The sequence below is a fragment of the Megalops cyprinoides genome, chromosome 23, assembly GCF_013368585.1.
Source record: "Megalops cyprinoides isolate fMegCyp1 chromosome 23, fMegCyp1.pri, whole genome shotgun sequence".
NCBI classification, from domain to species: Eukaryota; Metazoa; Chordata; class Actinopteri; order Elopiformes; family Megalopidae; genus Megalops; species Megalops cyprinoides.
Genome location: NC_050605.1, coordinates 5,920,677 through 5,936,389, shown reverse-complemented (window position 1 = coordinate 5,936,389; position 15,713 = coordinate 5,920,677). Strand labels below are relative to the sequence as shown.

At 48.9% G+C, this 15,713-nt stretch overlaps 1 protein-coding gene across 1 annotated transcript in view; it reads right to left on the bottom strand.

Moving 5' to 3' along the window:
• Window positions 1-15,713, bottom strand: part of uhrf1bp1l (UHRF1 binding protein 1-like) — a 42,619-nt gene that overhangs the window by 18,042 nt on the left and 8,864 nt on the right. Inside the window, exons 2-9 of the mRNA XM_036517895.1 lie at window positions 11,285-11,447; window positions 5,430-5,468; window positions 5,261-5,352; window positions 4,270-4,459; window positions 3,771-3,911; window positions 2,221-2,391; window positions 699-879; window positions 29-112 (exon numbers count right to left, since the gene is read on the bottom strand). Coding sequence (XP_036373788.1) covers window positions 29-112; window positions 699-879; window positions 2,221-2,391; window positions 3,771-3,911; window positions 4,270-4,459; window positions 5,261-5,352; window positions 5,430-5,468; window positions 11,285-11,447 — 1,061 coding nt within the window. The remainder of the gene's footprint in view (window positions 1-28; window positions 113-698; window positions 880-2,220; window positions 2,392-3,770; window positions 3,912-4,269; window positions 4,460-5,260; window positions 5,353-5,429; window positions 5,469-11,284; window positions 11,448-15,713) is intronic.

The following is a 15,713-nucleotide window of genomic DNA, read 5'->3' as shown; positions in this document are numbered from 1 at the left end:
GGTAGCGTAACGCTGTCGTAACGTTTACCTGCTCTGTGAAAGGGGTAGTAGTCCATGGTGATGAGGCTGAAGGACAGCTGCATAGCTCCCCCTGTGATCCTCTTGTTTATTACTGAGACAGAGATGGAGAAAAAAGTAATTGTGAATGACATGGCTAAATGCACTTTAAAGTACATACACTTATTACAGAATACACAAAGCAGGTTTTTATGCCTCAAGATGTCTCCTGCGTTCGAGTGAGTCTCAGCAGAGCAAAGTAACAACCACTGCTGACAGCAAAGAACTGTGGGTAGGAATGACACACAGACTGACCACACATGCTCATGGAACGGTCTCAATGCAGCAGCGCTGGGAGAAGCAGTCAGAACCTCGATTTCACGCACAGGCAGACAGACAGGCAGGCACACAGGCCAAGACAAACAGGGCGGACAGCCATGGAAAACTACTGCAACACGATGACAGAACTGCAATATTTAAAGGGTTGAAGCGGGTCTGCTCAAGCAGAAAATGAAGGCATCAGCACTATTCCTGGCTGAACGTGGACGAAGGGCATTGTGGGATAGGTTTGTCCCTATAACCGGGAGGACGGTCTCACCCTGTGAGGAGCAAGCATTACGAACACGCAGTGTCTGAGTGAGGAAGCGTTACGTGACGGGTGCATTGTGGGAAGAGAGGTTCGGCCCCCCGCAGGACGGCACCTCTGTCTTTGGCGTGGATGTCGTCGCAGATGTGCAGGTCCAGGTGCGCGATCTGCAGGTGGTGGGAGGTCTCGCGCACGTCGTAGGCGTTGAACAGCTTGGCGATGGTGGCGTTCTGATCGGCCGCCACCGCCGTCTGCTGCGCGCGCACCTGCTGCGAGGAGGGCGGCGCCACTGCCCCCTGCAGGCAGAGGAGAGAACGTTCACCAAATGCACATTGCGCATTCCTGTAACACAAATACCTTTCTTACATACCAGCCATAACAACTGTGCACATCTGACCTATTCTCTGAATCACTCGTGTTTTTCAAAGGTGGGTCGGAAACCAAGGGTGAGACGTGGGAGTTTTAAATTGGTCACCAAAACAAATTTGTTTGTCCACTACTATATTTATTTATTGAAAAAAAAAATGAATTTATTTGGATAGTACTCATGACAACACTGTATTAAATTAGAAATCAAAATAGGACATTTAAACTCTGACTGCCTGCTCAATGCCCTTTTTGTTTACTTTATTTTTTTATGTGACAATGGTTTATCATTTTAAAAATGCAGTGGCCTGAAAGAAAGTTTGAAAACCACTGCTCTAAATCATCAAAACAGATTTGACATGGGTTTAATCTGGAGAAGAACTACAGGATTATTCTGTATAAAGCACAGCCGTGTAAGGTCATGTGCTTTGAACCCAAGGGTCACAGGTATGGCCAGTAAAACAAAGGGACTAATCGGTCAAATCAATTGAAGGTAGAAAATGAACCAGGGACCTGTCCTGCCCTCCAGAGATGAATTTGCTGTGACATTTCTGACTTTTTTTTTGCAATTCTTCCTCCCGCCAGCAGGGGGAGGATTCGCCCCATGAACTGCAGCAGAGGGCGGCAGGGGAAGTACCCGTTATCGAAGGCAGTGATGCAGAAACGTCTCAGAGCTAGCGCTGGAGCCACTTCCCTTGTCACAGGGCTGCGCTCCGAGTCAAACCAGGACGGCGGACAACCAAACGCCCACTCGAGCCAAGCGCTCAGGGACTCCCCAAATCATGTGCAACATTTACTCCAGACATCCAACATTTTAGTATGCAACGCTTTTATTCTGCAGCAGTTTACATATGTCATGTACTTGTCAGCTGATTTAAATGAATACCCATTACTAATACTAATGGCAAGAAGAGGGCTGAAACCTTGTTATGATGTTGGTAAGCGTGTGTGATGAAACTAGAAACCATTCAGAAGGAATTCACACTGAGGGCCGACTACAGGGGAAATCACAGATCCATTTCAGTGAATGGGAGAAGGAAAAAGGGGAAGACCCCAGAGCTGTGAATGAAGTGAGAGGTCAGAGATCTTTCCTACGCCTGGCACCGGACCCGCGGGCCTGTCTCTCCCTACTGCAGCGTGAATTGAAGGAGAAGGAGACGGAAATGTAGGGAATGGGGTGGGGAATGATTACTGTAGCGTTGAGGAGATGGAGACTGTGCGCTCGTGTGTGTGTGTGTGTGTGTGTGTGTGTGTGTGAGTGAGAGACTCGCCTGGGAGGTCTCCGAGGCCGTGCTCTTCCTCTGCTGGGCGGACTTCTCCATGGCCTCGCTCAGGGACTTGGCGTACTGGACCATGGCCTTCAGCTGGGAGTCCGTCAGAACCCACAGCAGGTCGTCCAGAATCAGAACCAGCTTGGAGGCCACCACGTTGCAGTCTTTTATCTGCCAGGCAACCGGTCGGCCAATCAATCAACCAGCAAAATGATTAAAGAACAGACAACTACGCTGTCAAATGTACAGTCAACACATTCACAGAGGAATAAAAAACCTGCACATGCAATGTACAGTACTGCAAAGCCTGGTTCTCCCACAACAAATAGTAACAATAGCAATAACCACAACTACAATAATAAGCAAAAAAAGATGGACAACAGAGAATAACCACTAAAGTGATCCAAAGGGGGTAGCCACTGACCTTTTACCTTTTAAGTTCTTGAAAAGCCCTTTCAGGCACTCCAAATACAAACATGTTACCTTGTGCAGACAATCAACGCAGTTGCATTTCTCTCTGGGTTTTCAAGCTTGGCCAGGGCTTAACAGAGTTACATTTTTGCATGCATGAACGAACACAGAAATCTCACGCAGCGCATTCCTAATTACCCGCCCTCGAGGGAACAAAAACATTTTTGGGGTGGAAACTGCCCTGGCAAGCGCTTTGTTTCTGTGGTAGCGAGCTGGGATGGTAAGTAGGGAACTGGTGTGTTTAAGAGGGTGCGTGCACGTTCGTGCGCAAGTGTGCAGGCGTGTGACCGTGTGTCTCATTTTGTGTCGGTGTGCGCACTTGAGTGGGAAGTGTGGGTGGCTATGTGCACATTTGCAAAAGTGTGTGTTTGTGTGTGTGGGTCCAAGCCGGTGTCAGTGTATATGTCCATCTGTCTGTCTGTCTGTCTGTCTGTCTTTGAGTGAGAGTATAGTGTGTGCGTGTGTGCATACATGCATGCACGTGTGCATAAGTGTGTGTGTGTGTGTGTGTGTGTGTGTGTGTGTGTGTGTGTGTGTGAGCATCTGCATGCGCGAGAGAGAGAGTGTGTATATGTGTGTGAGAGAGAGAGAGCATGTGTGTGTGTGTGTGTGTGCGTGTGTGAGCGCGCATGAGAGAGAGTGAGTGAGTGAGTGAGTGAGTGTGTGAGTGTGTGTGAGTGTGTGAGTGTGTGAGTGTGTGTGTGTGTGAGTGTGTGTGCATGAGAGAGAGTGAGTGAGTGAGTGAGTGAGTGAGTGAGTGTGAGTGAGTGAGTGAGTGAGTGAGTGAGTGAGTGAGTGAGTGAGTGAGTGTGTGAGTGAGTGTGTGAGTGTGTGTGTGAGTGTGTGTGTGTGCGCATGAGAGAGAGTGAGTGAGTGAGTGTGTGAGTGTGTGAGTGTGTGTGAGTGTGTGTGTGCGCATGAGAGAGAGTGAGTGAGTGAGTGAGTGAGTGAGTGAATCAGTGAGTGAGTGAGTGAGTGTGTGTGTGCGCGCGCGCATGACAGAGAGTGAGTGTGTGTGTGTGTGTATGTGTCTGTCTGTCTGTCCATCTCTGTGTGTATGTGCAGAAGCCTCTCCTCACCCGTCTCTTGAGGGTGACCCGGATCTTGGACTGGTTGGTGATGAGTCGGATGGGGGCGCTCAGCACCTCGTGGTCCCCGCTCTGGATGGCGTCCGCCTCGATGCGGATCATCTGCCAGCTGATCTCCTTAAAGGTGAGGATCTGAGGAGGAAACAGCGCCCCCAACAGTTACAACAACACATCAGGCTAAGACCTCTTCCACACATCAACCCAATGGCCCCAAACAAACCAGGACAAGCAATTCCTTAGGGAAAATCCCCATTCTATTACAGTGTACAACATGAAAAAGCAGGCAGAAGAGACAAACCTTTTCCTGAACCTGCACAGGGAGAATGTAATAAACCCTCCACAACAATAGGTGGCGCTTTGTCAACTCGGAGTTCTTAAAAAAAATTTCACATTTCAAACTGCACCCAAACGTCATTCTGCAAGTGAAAAGTGTCAATGCTGGGACAGAGTGAAGTGGGGTGGGGCGTGGTCGTGGGCATGGCGTACCCACCTCTCCCCGCTGCGGGTCCTGGATGCGGGTGAAGCGCAGGTCGCTGGCCATCCAGCTGGTGTTGACGCTGTACACCTGCAGCTGGGAGAGCTCGAAGGAGGCGTTGAAGGCCTTGGCACTGATGCGGATGACGATGGAGCCGATGGACAGGGAGATGCCCTCCACCACCTTCTCGGCGAAGCCGTACTCGCTGTGGACACAAGCACGCACCGAGCGCTCTCAGAGGGCGGGCACGCAAACTCTGAGGGGCTCACTGATGACACAGCACGGATTTACACACATTCACTACAGACAGACACTGAGGATGAAGACATACAGAGAGAATGTACACACCTGAGTACCTGAGGGCTGAGGACACAGATAAACATGCACAAAGAACACACACGGACAGGCGCACACACACACACACACACACACACACACACACACACACACACACACACACACACACACACAGGACTCACTAACAGCGACACACGCTGCACACTCACAGATAACACATGTACAGTACCAGCCAAAAGTACCAGCCAAAAGTCTGAACACACCTGATTAAGATAATGGGAAACATGCCATTTAGGCATTTAGACATTTAGATCTAATGGCTTGTGCTTAAATGCTTGAAATTTGTTCCACAGACAAATATAAATAGTGAAGTTGATGCCTATGTATGAATTTCTTTCCAAAAAAATGTTTTAATTAAAAAAAAAAATTGGTTATTTTGAGGAATCTAAAATATAAGACAGTTCTGATTTGTTCGTAACACTGTTTTGGTGACTGCATAATTACATTTGTGTTATTTCATAGTTTTTATGTCTTTACTGTTATTCCAAAATGTGGAAAATACTACAAATAAAGCAAGAAAAGTGTGTCCAAAGTTTTGACTGGTACTGTACGTTCTCCCAGACTACCCCTCCACCACTACCCAGCAGTCGCTGTCCTCACCACAACCTGACAGAGCCACCTCCCTGCACCCCCCCCCCCACTCTCTCACCTTTGACCCGAGGCGGTCGCTATGGGAGACGGGCCGTTGGGCGGGCGTGGCTCGTCGCAGGTGCTCATCTCCATCACCACTTTGTCGAGCGACTGAAAGAGACGACACTGCTGTACCCGCCGCGCGAACCGGCACTGCCTTTGAAAGTGAGAGGAGGGCGGGCGCTTACCAGTGAGATGGGGTGCGTTTTCAGCTTGGTCCAGGGTATCTGCAAAGCAGAGAGAGGGAGAGACGCTTGTTCACTCATTCACAGTGCAGGGATAGTGATCCAACTGCCACTAAGGTTGGGTTCAATGCAAGTTAGCTAACGTCCAAGCTAGCTATGCGGACATGGCTGTTCCCTTGACAACAGCAGACCGGCTGCGCAACCTGGTTAATCAGAAGACATCAGCAAGCCATTGCTGTAAGGCATAGCTGATTTCATGACAGGGGCAGACCGGCTGCGCAGACATGACCGATTTCAGCAGACAGGTAGGCCAGCTGCGCAGAGCTGGTGGATTACAGGACACTGGCATATCAGCTGTTCAATGTCTCCAGGTATTCCACTGCAAAACTGTGTCCGCTCTACTGCAGGAAAGCATTGGCCAGAGATACTGATACAACTTCTCCCGCCCGCAAACACTTCTTGGAAGAGAAAAGCTGCGAAACCGGACATGGAAGGGACGTCACGGAGCGACATGTTAAGGCAACAGTTTGAATCATCGCATATCAGTTCTGACGGCGTTTGTCAAATTCTGCCTGTACAGACTGAGGGGGCTTTCACATCAGGGACCTGGGCCCGGATCCGAGTACACTTGAAAGTCCAGCTCGTTTGATTAGTGTGAACACTGTGTATCGTACCCGGGCACGGATCAACGAATGAGTGCCCAGGTCCACTTGAAAAGGTGGTCTCGAGTACAGGTCATGTGTACTCAGGTATGGTTCGCATCAGGTGTGAACACTACTGTACCAAAACGCGGAAGTGGACTGCAGAGTGTGCAGAATGCGGAGTGTGCAGAATGTGAATGTGAAGTGTACTCTTCTTCTCCGTGTTTATTGGCGGATCGCGAACCAACTAGGTGCTGTATCGGAGTGTGTAGATACGGAAGTGTACTCGGGTACGGAACAGCATTACTAATGTGAAAGCTGAGCTGTGGGGAGTTGGGGGGGGGGGGGCAATCGTACTCAGGCACGGTATGAAGCAATCATACCTCGTATGAAAACGCCCTGAGTGTGCGGTTGTTTGTGTGTGGAATTACAGGCACAGTTACCATGGGAGAGGAGTCACACAAACGTATTGGCGTTCAGCAAGCCTGCTTCCCGCCAACACCTTGGGTGAACGCGACCCATTAGCATCCCCCACGGGACAGCATTACGCATGAAGATGGAGACAGCATGATACGTATCCAAGCGCCACAGCCTGAGAGACAAGGGGCAGGAAGCACCTGGCCCAGCAACTGCGGAAATAAATATCCAAACAAGACAACACGTGTATTTATGTGAAAATTGCTTTGGCGACCTCTGTGCGGTCACACCAATAAAGCTTGTCTGAATTTGAGAGGGGCAGAAAGAGAGAGAGAGAGACAAAGAGAGAGACAGAGACAGAGAGAGCATGAACAAGTGAGCTCACGATCGAGCAGAAATGACTGAGCAGCGGCACTTGGTGGCACGTCATTTCTGACTGGAATGGCTTGCTCAGCCGGCAGGCTCAAATTTCAACCACGACTCCGCATGACGAAATATTTAGTCAATCCACAAGCTCGATAACAGCCCCGCTGATCGAGGGTGCTTCTCTGGGAAACCCTGGAAAGCCCCTGGCCGAAGGCGAGTATGTTTAGGCGGCTGTGACCAGCTCAGCATTCCTGCACCTCCACCACAGTCTCCTGCTGCAGCCTGGATATTAGTCGTATCCAATTTCATACTATTCTCATCACACCGAGCATATGACAGCTATCAAGACACCCTTCGCAGGAAGGGACAGACCATGAATCGGCTCTCCACAGATCTGCTGCTGAAAACTGAGACCGACAAATAGGGCTTGCATCGACTGACCGTTTGACACCAAGGCCCCCAAACAGGTATGTATCAAATTACTCTGCAACACCAAGACCACCGAACACAACTGGACCGATTTATTATTCAACAGAGGCCAAACATCACTGTATCGGTTTACCGTTAAAGAACTGACAGCGGCAAACGTCGCTATATTGATTTACCGTTCAAAGCACGGAGACGGCCAAACATCGCCGTATTGATTTGGTATTGAAAACAGAGAGCGTCTAACAGGTTCATATAAATTCGCTGCTCAATACGGACACCTCCACGGAGCCATGTATTGATTGGCCATTGTAAAAGAAGCCGCCGTATAGATTTTCAGCTCTGACGCCAGGCAGCGCTGCACAGCCGTCCTCCACTCCGCTGCTGAGGCAGGTGGAGGAGGAAGCGGCAGCAGGCAAGGGAAGCTTCCGGAAGCGCAGTGACGCTGATTCACTCTGCCGAGCCGGTGCGATACAGACACGTTTCCTCAGGGGGGTGGGGAGGTGGGCTGCCTGACAGCTCTCCAGGAAACCGCTCCACTCAGCCTTCGCGCGCACGATGGTGTGAGAGAAGTGGGGGGGGGGGCTGCTGCTGTGTGTGTGTGTGTGTGTGTGTGTGACCACACAAACCCAGGAATGTGATGATGTAATCCGGTCTAGCGCGAGGGGCGAGACTACTCTCACCACCCCTCCCTCTTGAGCTGAGGGTCAGAGAAACTGGGGGCAGTGACCCCCCCCCCCCGGAAGTCTGTGTTCTACCACTCCACACCACATTACAGCACAACACACTAAAATACACCACATTACACCATGACAAATTACATTACGCTCCATCACGTCACGTTGTACTATATCACAACACATTAAACTACACTACAATACCATAAGTTGCACTAGACTTCAATATGTTCAACAGACCCATACCAGAGGCCCCCTTATCTAGTAACTGGACTACATTCCACCATGTCTTATTACAATACACAACACTACATTAAATTACACCACACTGGATTACATTACAGCAGACTACGATACATTAAATTACACAACAACTGACTGAGCAGAAATGACTGTTATCAGCAGGGAAGAACAGTGGTCTGCTATGCCCACGGCACACCCCTTCTGACAGGAGAAGCTTGCTCAATCGCCAGGCTGAATATTCAACGACGCCTTGGTGCAAGGAAATATTTACTCACTGCATGAGCTCAGTAACAGCCCTAATGATAGAGGGTCCTTCTCTGGTCCGGCCCACGGGAAACTCCGGAAAATCCCCAGCTGCACTGGGGATGACCTCACACTTCTGTTATTATTATGGGATGCAGAAAAGCAGAACGGTCGGGCTCTGACCCGGTCAGCACTTCCACATTACAGTCACCTCCTGCAGCCTGTCCTTTGGTCATATCCTATTTCATAATGTTTTCATCACACTAAGCATATGGCAGCCATCAAAAACATTCTCCAAATGAAAGGACAATGAATCAACCACGAAAAGATTATGAACCGGCGCTATATAGATCTGCGGATGAAAAGGGAGACCCACAAAAAGGACTTGTCTTTATTTGCCGTTTGATACCAAGACCACCTAACAGGAAGGTACGGACTTGCTCTGCAAAACCATGACCACCGAACACAACCGAATTGGTTTATTCAACACTGCAGTACATCATTGCATTGGTTCACTGTTAAGCACTGAGACCACACAACATCACTGTGTGATTACCGTACAATGCGATTGTTCTGTATTTTTGTTGTCATCCCATTTTGAAATTTTTGGTTAGGATGTGGCTGCCACGCTGGCTCAAAAATCAGAACCGCGGTATTCTTTTCAGGAAGAGGAAGTGGGGCGGAGGCGTGCCGCACAGTGCTCACCCCGCGCTCACCCAAGTGTCACCCCATGTGCAGCTTCCTCCCACAGACCCGGGCCTGCCCTGCAGCTCTGAACGAGGGCCGTCGCCGCAGCTGCAGTCAAACTGCAGAAACGACAGAGCGCCAGGCTCCCGCGCCGCTTTCGAGGGCTTTTAGGAGACGCTTCACAGCACGGTGCGAGGAATGTCCTGGGCCTCCCTGACAGGGACACGCACCGCGATACAGCCGACGCCCCCCCCCCCCGAGGAGCCAGAAAGCATGCGCTTCATAATACGTGAGCCACGCCTCGGCCTCCCCGGAGACGGCCCTGAGGGCTGGTCGCCGGTGCTACAGCTGGTGGCAGTTTTTTTCGGCAGTCCATAGAGGAGGTCTGCGGAGCTGCCGGCTGCGCGATCTCGCAGTGCCACGTTTCGGGAGCCTCCCCTCTGATGCAACAACCCAAGGAATGACTGCAATGAGGCCCCACGCCGCCGGAGAGCCAGGGATTTCAGAGAGAGGCAGAGAGAGAGAGAGAGAGAGAGAGAGAGAGAGAAAGAGAGAGAGAGAGAGAGAAACAGAGAGAGAAGTGGAAGAGACAGAGAGGGAGAGAAAGAGGGGGAGAAGTGTAGAGAGGGGTGAGAGAAAATGAGAGCGAGACACAGAGAGAGGCTAATGCAGAACAGGCAAGCAGGCCTCTTGCGCTCGGCAAGAAGTGAAAGCCTCCATTATGCGCCGTAATGCAACCCCTCCAGAATGAACCGAGAGGAACAGCTGCGTCAATTACTGGCGCTGTGCTGAGCGGAACTGAACAGGGGAACATCACAGAGGAGAAAAAAAATTCTGAGTCAGTCTGGGATACAGGGCCTGTTACAGAAACCTTTCAGCAGACTCTCCACTCACTCTTACTCCATTACTTTATTTAGCAAATCAAATAAAGTATAATAAAATTCAATCAAATTCAATACAGCCTCGTTCACAAGCTAACAAATATCTGACCAGATCCCACCCCTTCAAAAAAAAAAATAAAAAAAAAGTCAAGATCAAAATACTACATTTTATTTAACCCAGAATCCAAATCATCACTGGCACCTTGCCCCAATAAGAGAAGAAGAGAAACAGAGAGAAAGAGAGAGACGGAAAGCAGCAGAGAGAGTGAAAGTGCCAGACAGATAGAAAGAAACTGAGAAAGCGGACGTGAGAGCGAACATACCACAGAGAGGCGTGTAGACTAAGAGCCTCAGCGCAGGAAACGCTAAGCTAACAGAGAGGGAAAGGGACACACACCACAGACACACACACAGAGGAGGAGGCTGAGATACACACACCTCCTCCTTCTCTTCCCCTCCACCTCCTCCTCCTCCTCAAACCCCCAAAAAAATCCATTCCAATCCAAACCCCAATCTATCATATTGTGACTGATAGGAGCAGGCCTGAGTGAGTGGGCCGGGGAGCTGAAGGGTCCGTTCCAAGCCCTCTTCAGGAAGTGCTGGGAAAAGGGCCCATCTCTAGCACAAGAGGCCTCAGCTACCCAGGCCAGCCCCACTCAGCATGTTATGACTGTGCTGGACACGCCTAGAAAATCCCTCTGGATCAGAGCGGCTGCTAAATGATTATAATGTTACGCAATGTAATGGATGCAATCTCTCCCCCCACAATTGCTCTGAGCTGGATTCATTACATTATTGGCATTTGCATATCGTCCATCTTTACTTCTTTCTGTTTCTCTTTCTGGATTTATTGGGATAAGGTGCTGGTGGTGATATGCATTGTGGGTTAAATAAAATGTAGTATTTTGATCTTGTTTTTTTTTTTTTTTTTTGAATGGGTGGGATCTGGTCAGGTATTTGCTGTTACCCAGAGCGACCTACATAAGTTACAGTTTTTACATGTTATCCATTTATGCACCTGGATATTTACTAAGGCAGTTATGGGTTAAGTACCTTGCCCAAGGGTACAGCAGCGGTGCCCCAGCAGGGAATCGTACAGGTAACCTTTCAGTTACGAGGCCTGCTCCTTACCACTAAACCCAACAAACTTTCCTGTATAAGTTCAGCTAAACCAGCACCCATGAACCCAAATGTGCAGCTTATCAAGTGGAAGCCAGGCCACTTCCTGTCAGATGATGATGTCGCAGGGTGGGGGGCGGGGCGAATAGGGCTCTTACCCGAATGGCTGCCTTGTTGCAGCCCACCTTGTTGATGGCCAGCCAGGTGGGCAGGTCCAGCATGTTCTGTAGCACCTCCTCATCCAGCTCCAGGTTGGTCAGCTGACCCTCCCCCTTGAGCGTGCTCAGATTGATCTTGTCCGGGGAGAGGTTCTTGGCAAACCTGCGACGGACAGAAAAAAGAGAGAGAGAGACAGAGAGAGAGAGAAAAAGCGACAGAAAAAGAAAGTAAGAGAAAGAGAGAGACGGAGAGAGATGGTGAGAGCTGATAAACAAAGCCGGAGGTCATGAAAATACGTATGTAAGATAACTGTGCCACTTCGGAGGTGAGTGTAACAGTGGAGAGAAGATGCAGGCCTGTTATTACACTACACGCTGGTGACCCATTAGCGGAGAATGGAAGATAAGAAAGACAGCACAGTGCTGTTATTAAAGACCACAGTCTGGTGGTAATTGTAGCCTGCTGTGTGTGATTATATAAAAAGGGGGTGTAAGGCATCAGCGGGCTTGTTAGTGGTGGGAGAGTATTTCTTCTCTGTGTGTGTGTGTATGATATTTAGAGGCCTCCCACATCTTTCCTGGAAGAGAGGAGAGCTCTACAGAGAAACACAAGGCAAGGCGATCTCTGAGCAAATATCGAGAGGACATCTCAGTGTGAGCAAATAACGAGTGGACAGCTCCATCGGAGCCAATAACCAGAAGCACTCTCCATCGGAGCCAATAAGAAAAGGACATCTCCACCTGGGCCATTAATGAGAGGACATATCCATCTAAGCCAATAGAGAACATATCCATCTAAGCCAATAGAGGACATATCCATCTAAGCCAATAGAGAACATATCCATCTAAGCCAATAGAGGACATATCCATCTGAGCCGGTAAGGAGAGGACATATCCATCTAAGCCAATAGAGGACATATCCATCTGAGCCAATAAGGAAAGGACATATCCATCTGAGCCAATAAGGAAAGGACATATCCATCTGAGCCAATAATGAAATGACATCTCTATCTGAGCCAATAACAAGAGGACATCTCCATCAAAGCCAATAATAAAAGTAATATTATTGGCTTTGATAATAAATAAAAATAAAATTTTCATCTCCACAGACAGAGGCCATCTCCACCTGAACCAATGAGGAGAGAACACATCTAGCTGAGCCAATAAGTAGGCTTGACTCTGTGAGGGCAGGCCAAGTCAGTGTGTGTGCAGGGGCACCCTGCCACAGACCAAAGCTCACAGCGCAAAACCATGGCTGCTGGCTCTCAGGAGAAGAGACCGCAAGGTGATTCAGCCCTGCGGCCCACTGATTAGGCGGCCTCATTGTGGTTAATTATTCTCCGACATCTCTTTGATTATTCTGTTAATGGTTACCCATGTCAGTGTAATTGGGACATTCCTGTGCTAGTCACCAGTGCACTCCGTCACTGACCTGGAGACTCTGGACTCAAACAATGAGCCTCATTTTTCCCCTCCAGGAAACGCTGAATCAATCTGGAATTTCAGATAAACGGCCACAAGTACAAAGCAAACTATCCGTAACTCGTCAGTGAACAGCCCACAATGTTCTTTAAAATACACTATATGGCCAAAAGTATGTGGACACCCCTCCTAATTATTGAGTTCAGGTGTTTCAGCCACACCGATTGTTAACAGGTGCATAAAATCAGGCACATAGCCATGCAATCTCCATAGACAAACCTTGGAAGCAGAATGGTTTGTACTGGAGAGCTCAGTGACTTTACAGTAAATGTGGCACTGTCAGAAGATGCCATCTTTGCCACATATCAGTTTGCGAAATTTTTGCCCTGCTAGATCTGCCCCAGTCAACTGTAAGTGCTATTATTGTCAAGTGGAAGCGTCTAGGAGCAACAACAGCTCAGCCACGAAGCAGTAGACCACGTGGGGCCGCCGAGTGTTGAAGTGCGTAGCAGGTATAAACCGCCTATCTTCTGTTAAATCACTCACTACAGAGTTCCAAACTGTCTCTGGCTGCAACATCAGCACAAGAAATGTGCATCGGGAGCTTCATGAACGGGTTTCTATGGCCGAGCAGCTGCACACAAGCCCAACATCACTATGCGCAATGCCAAGCGACGGCTGGAGTGGTGCAAAGCACGCCACCACTGGACTCTGGAGCAGTGGAAACGTGTTTTCTGGAGTGATGAATCACACTTCACTATCTGGCAGCCTGATGGACGAATCTGGGTTTGACAGATGCCAGGACAGCGCTACCTATTGGAACGCATAGTGCCTACTGTAAAGTTTGGTGGAAGAGGGATAATGGTCTGGGGCTGTTTTTCAGGGTTTTGGGCTAGGCCCCTTAGTTCCAGTGAAGGTAACATTAATGCTTCAGCATACCAAGACATTATAGACAATTGTATGCTTCCAATTTTGTGGCAACAGTTTGGGGAAGGCCTGTTCCTGTTCCAGCATGACTGTGCCCCTGTGTACAAAGCAACGTCCATAAAGACATGGTTTGACAAGTTTGGTGTGCAGGAACTCCAGTGGCCCGCACCGAGCCCTGACCTCAACCCCACTGAACACCTTTTGGATGAATTAGAACGCCAACTGCAAGCCAGGCCTTCTCCTCCAACATCAGTGACCTTACAAATGCTCTTTTGGCTGAATGGGCACAAATTCCCACAGACACACTCCAAAATCTTGTGGAAAGCCTTCCCAGAAGAGTGAAGCCTGTTATAGCTGCAAAGGGGGGAGGCAACTCCATATTAATACCCATGGTTTTGGAATAGGATGTCCAATAAGCTCATATAGGTGTGATGGTCAGGTGTCCACATACTTTTGGCCATATAGTGTATTTTAGTCCTATTTGCAACACCAAATGCAACATTAACAATTTAATGAAAGGAGGATTATATTTTGCTCATTTCTCTAGTCATTCAAACAGTGTAACCTGACCGTCCTGACTTTACACTACCACATGATTGTTTGTTTAACATCCGCCCTTGTACCCCCTTAGTATGTTACACAGTTTAAACATCATCCATTTACGCATGTTGGCATCTACTGAAGCAATTCAAGTCAAACATCTTGCTCAAGGAATCAAATTGGTAACCTATGGGCTGCAATACATTACATACATTACATTATTGTCATTTAGCAGGCACTCTTATCCAGAGTGACTTACACAGGTAACAATTTTATCCATTCATACAGCTGGATATTTACTGAGGCAATCATGGGTTAAGTACCTTGTCCATGGGTACAACGGTGGTAAACTAGCGAGGAGTCAATCCAGCCACCTTTCGAGCTCTGCTCTTTACCGCTACACCACACTGCTTGTACTATACCTCATAAACCACCACATCACACCACTGCCTGTGTAGCACAGTGACACATTCTGTTCTGTTGTATGGTTCGACACTTTTGCTCATAGGTGTAGCTACTTGTAGCACTCCAAGAACGGACCTAAAGACAATGCGTCCATATGACCCATAAGGAAAGCACGCTAATTCATGTGCACCAGCCAGCCAGCTCTATCCCGGCCCAATCGCATTACAGGGGTCTCCCCAGACAAAGAGCAGCGGTGGCGCGGGGGCAAGCTCGCCCGCCTTGAGTGATTTAATAATTAATCCTTGCTGGAATGCGCTGCTAGGCCAGAAAAAGGGCAGAAACGAGCAAGCATGCATACCTGTACACGGCAGGCTTTTCACACAGTCCAGACAAACGTGACATACTGCAGTGACTCAGTGCAACTAATGATGATCTTTCAGTGGCTGAAGCAAGCACACATGCGATTGTTATGCCCATTTCACGGGTTCCACACCCAGTGCACTTTTTTTTTTGAGTATCGAACACCAGTAAAGACGCATTACTCAAGCTCTTGGACCGAGTTCTCCTAAAGACGTGGAGTCAATGAGTTTGTCTCGGCAACAGCCACGCTCGACTAAATGCTCCTAAATTCGCCTCCGCACAAAGTAAGGGTTTTGTTCTTCATCGAGACGCATGAACTGGCGAGAAAACTGACGCAGAAGCGGCCAGAAAGGGTCATCATTGGCCATGAAGGGTGTAAAATCACACACGGGCTTGAAGTGTGGCATGTGGTAGTGTTAATAAAGAGGCCGCTCTGCGGATCTCACAGCCCCACCCACTCATCTTCGGTCCCACTCAACTGCAATGGCCACAGCGGGGCGAGGCCTCGCCACGGTCTGAACCGTTAATCCTGTTTGCAGACTAATCTCGCCCCTACCGGAAAAAGCCACTCGGCCTTAAAATGGATCTCAATTAAGAGATCAGCAGTCAGAGATGGTGTTCAGACACAGGGTGAATGGCCTGAGGCCTGAGGCATAAGGTACTGTAGCACCAAAGGGACATGCAGCCTGCCACAAACCCCTACCACGTGTACAAATTATTTCCGATTTCTGAGAAATATGAGAACAGGGATGAGATTGCCATCTCCTCATATCAA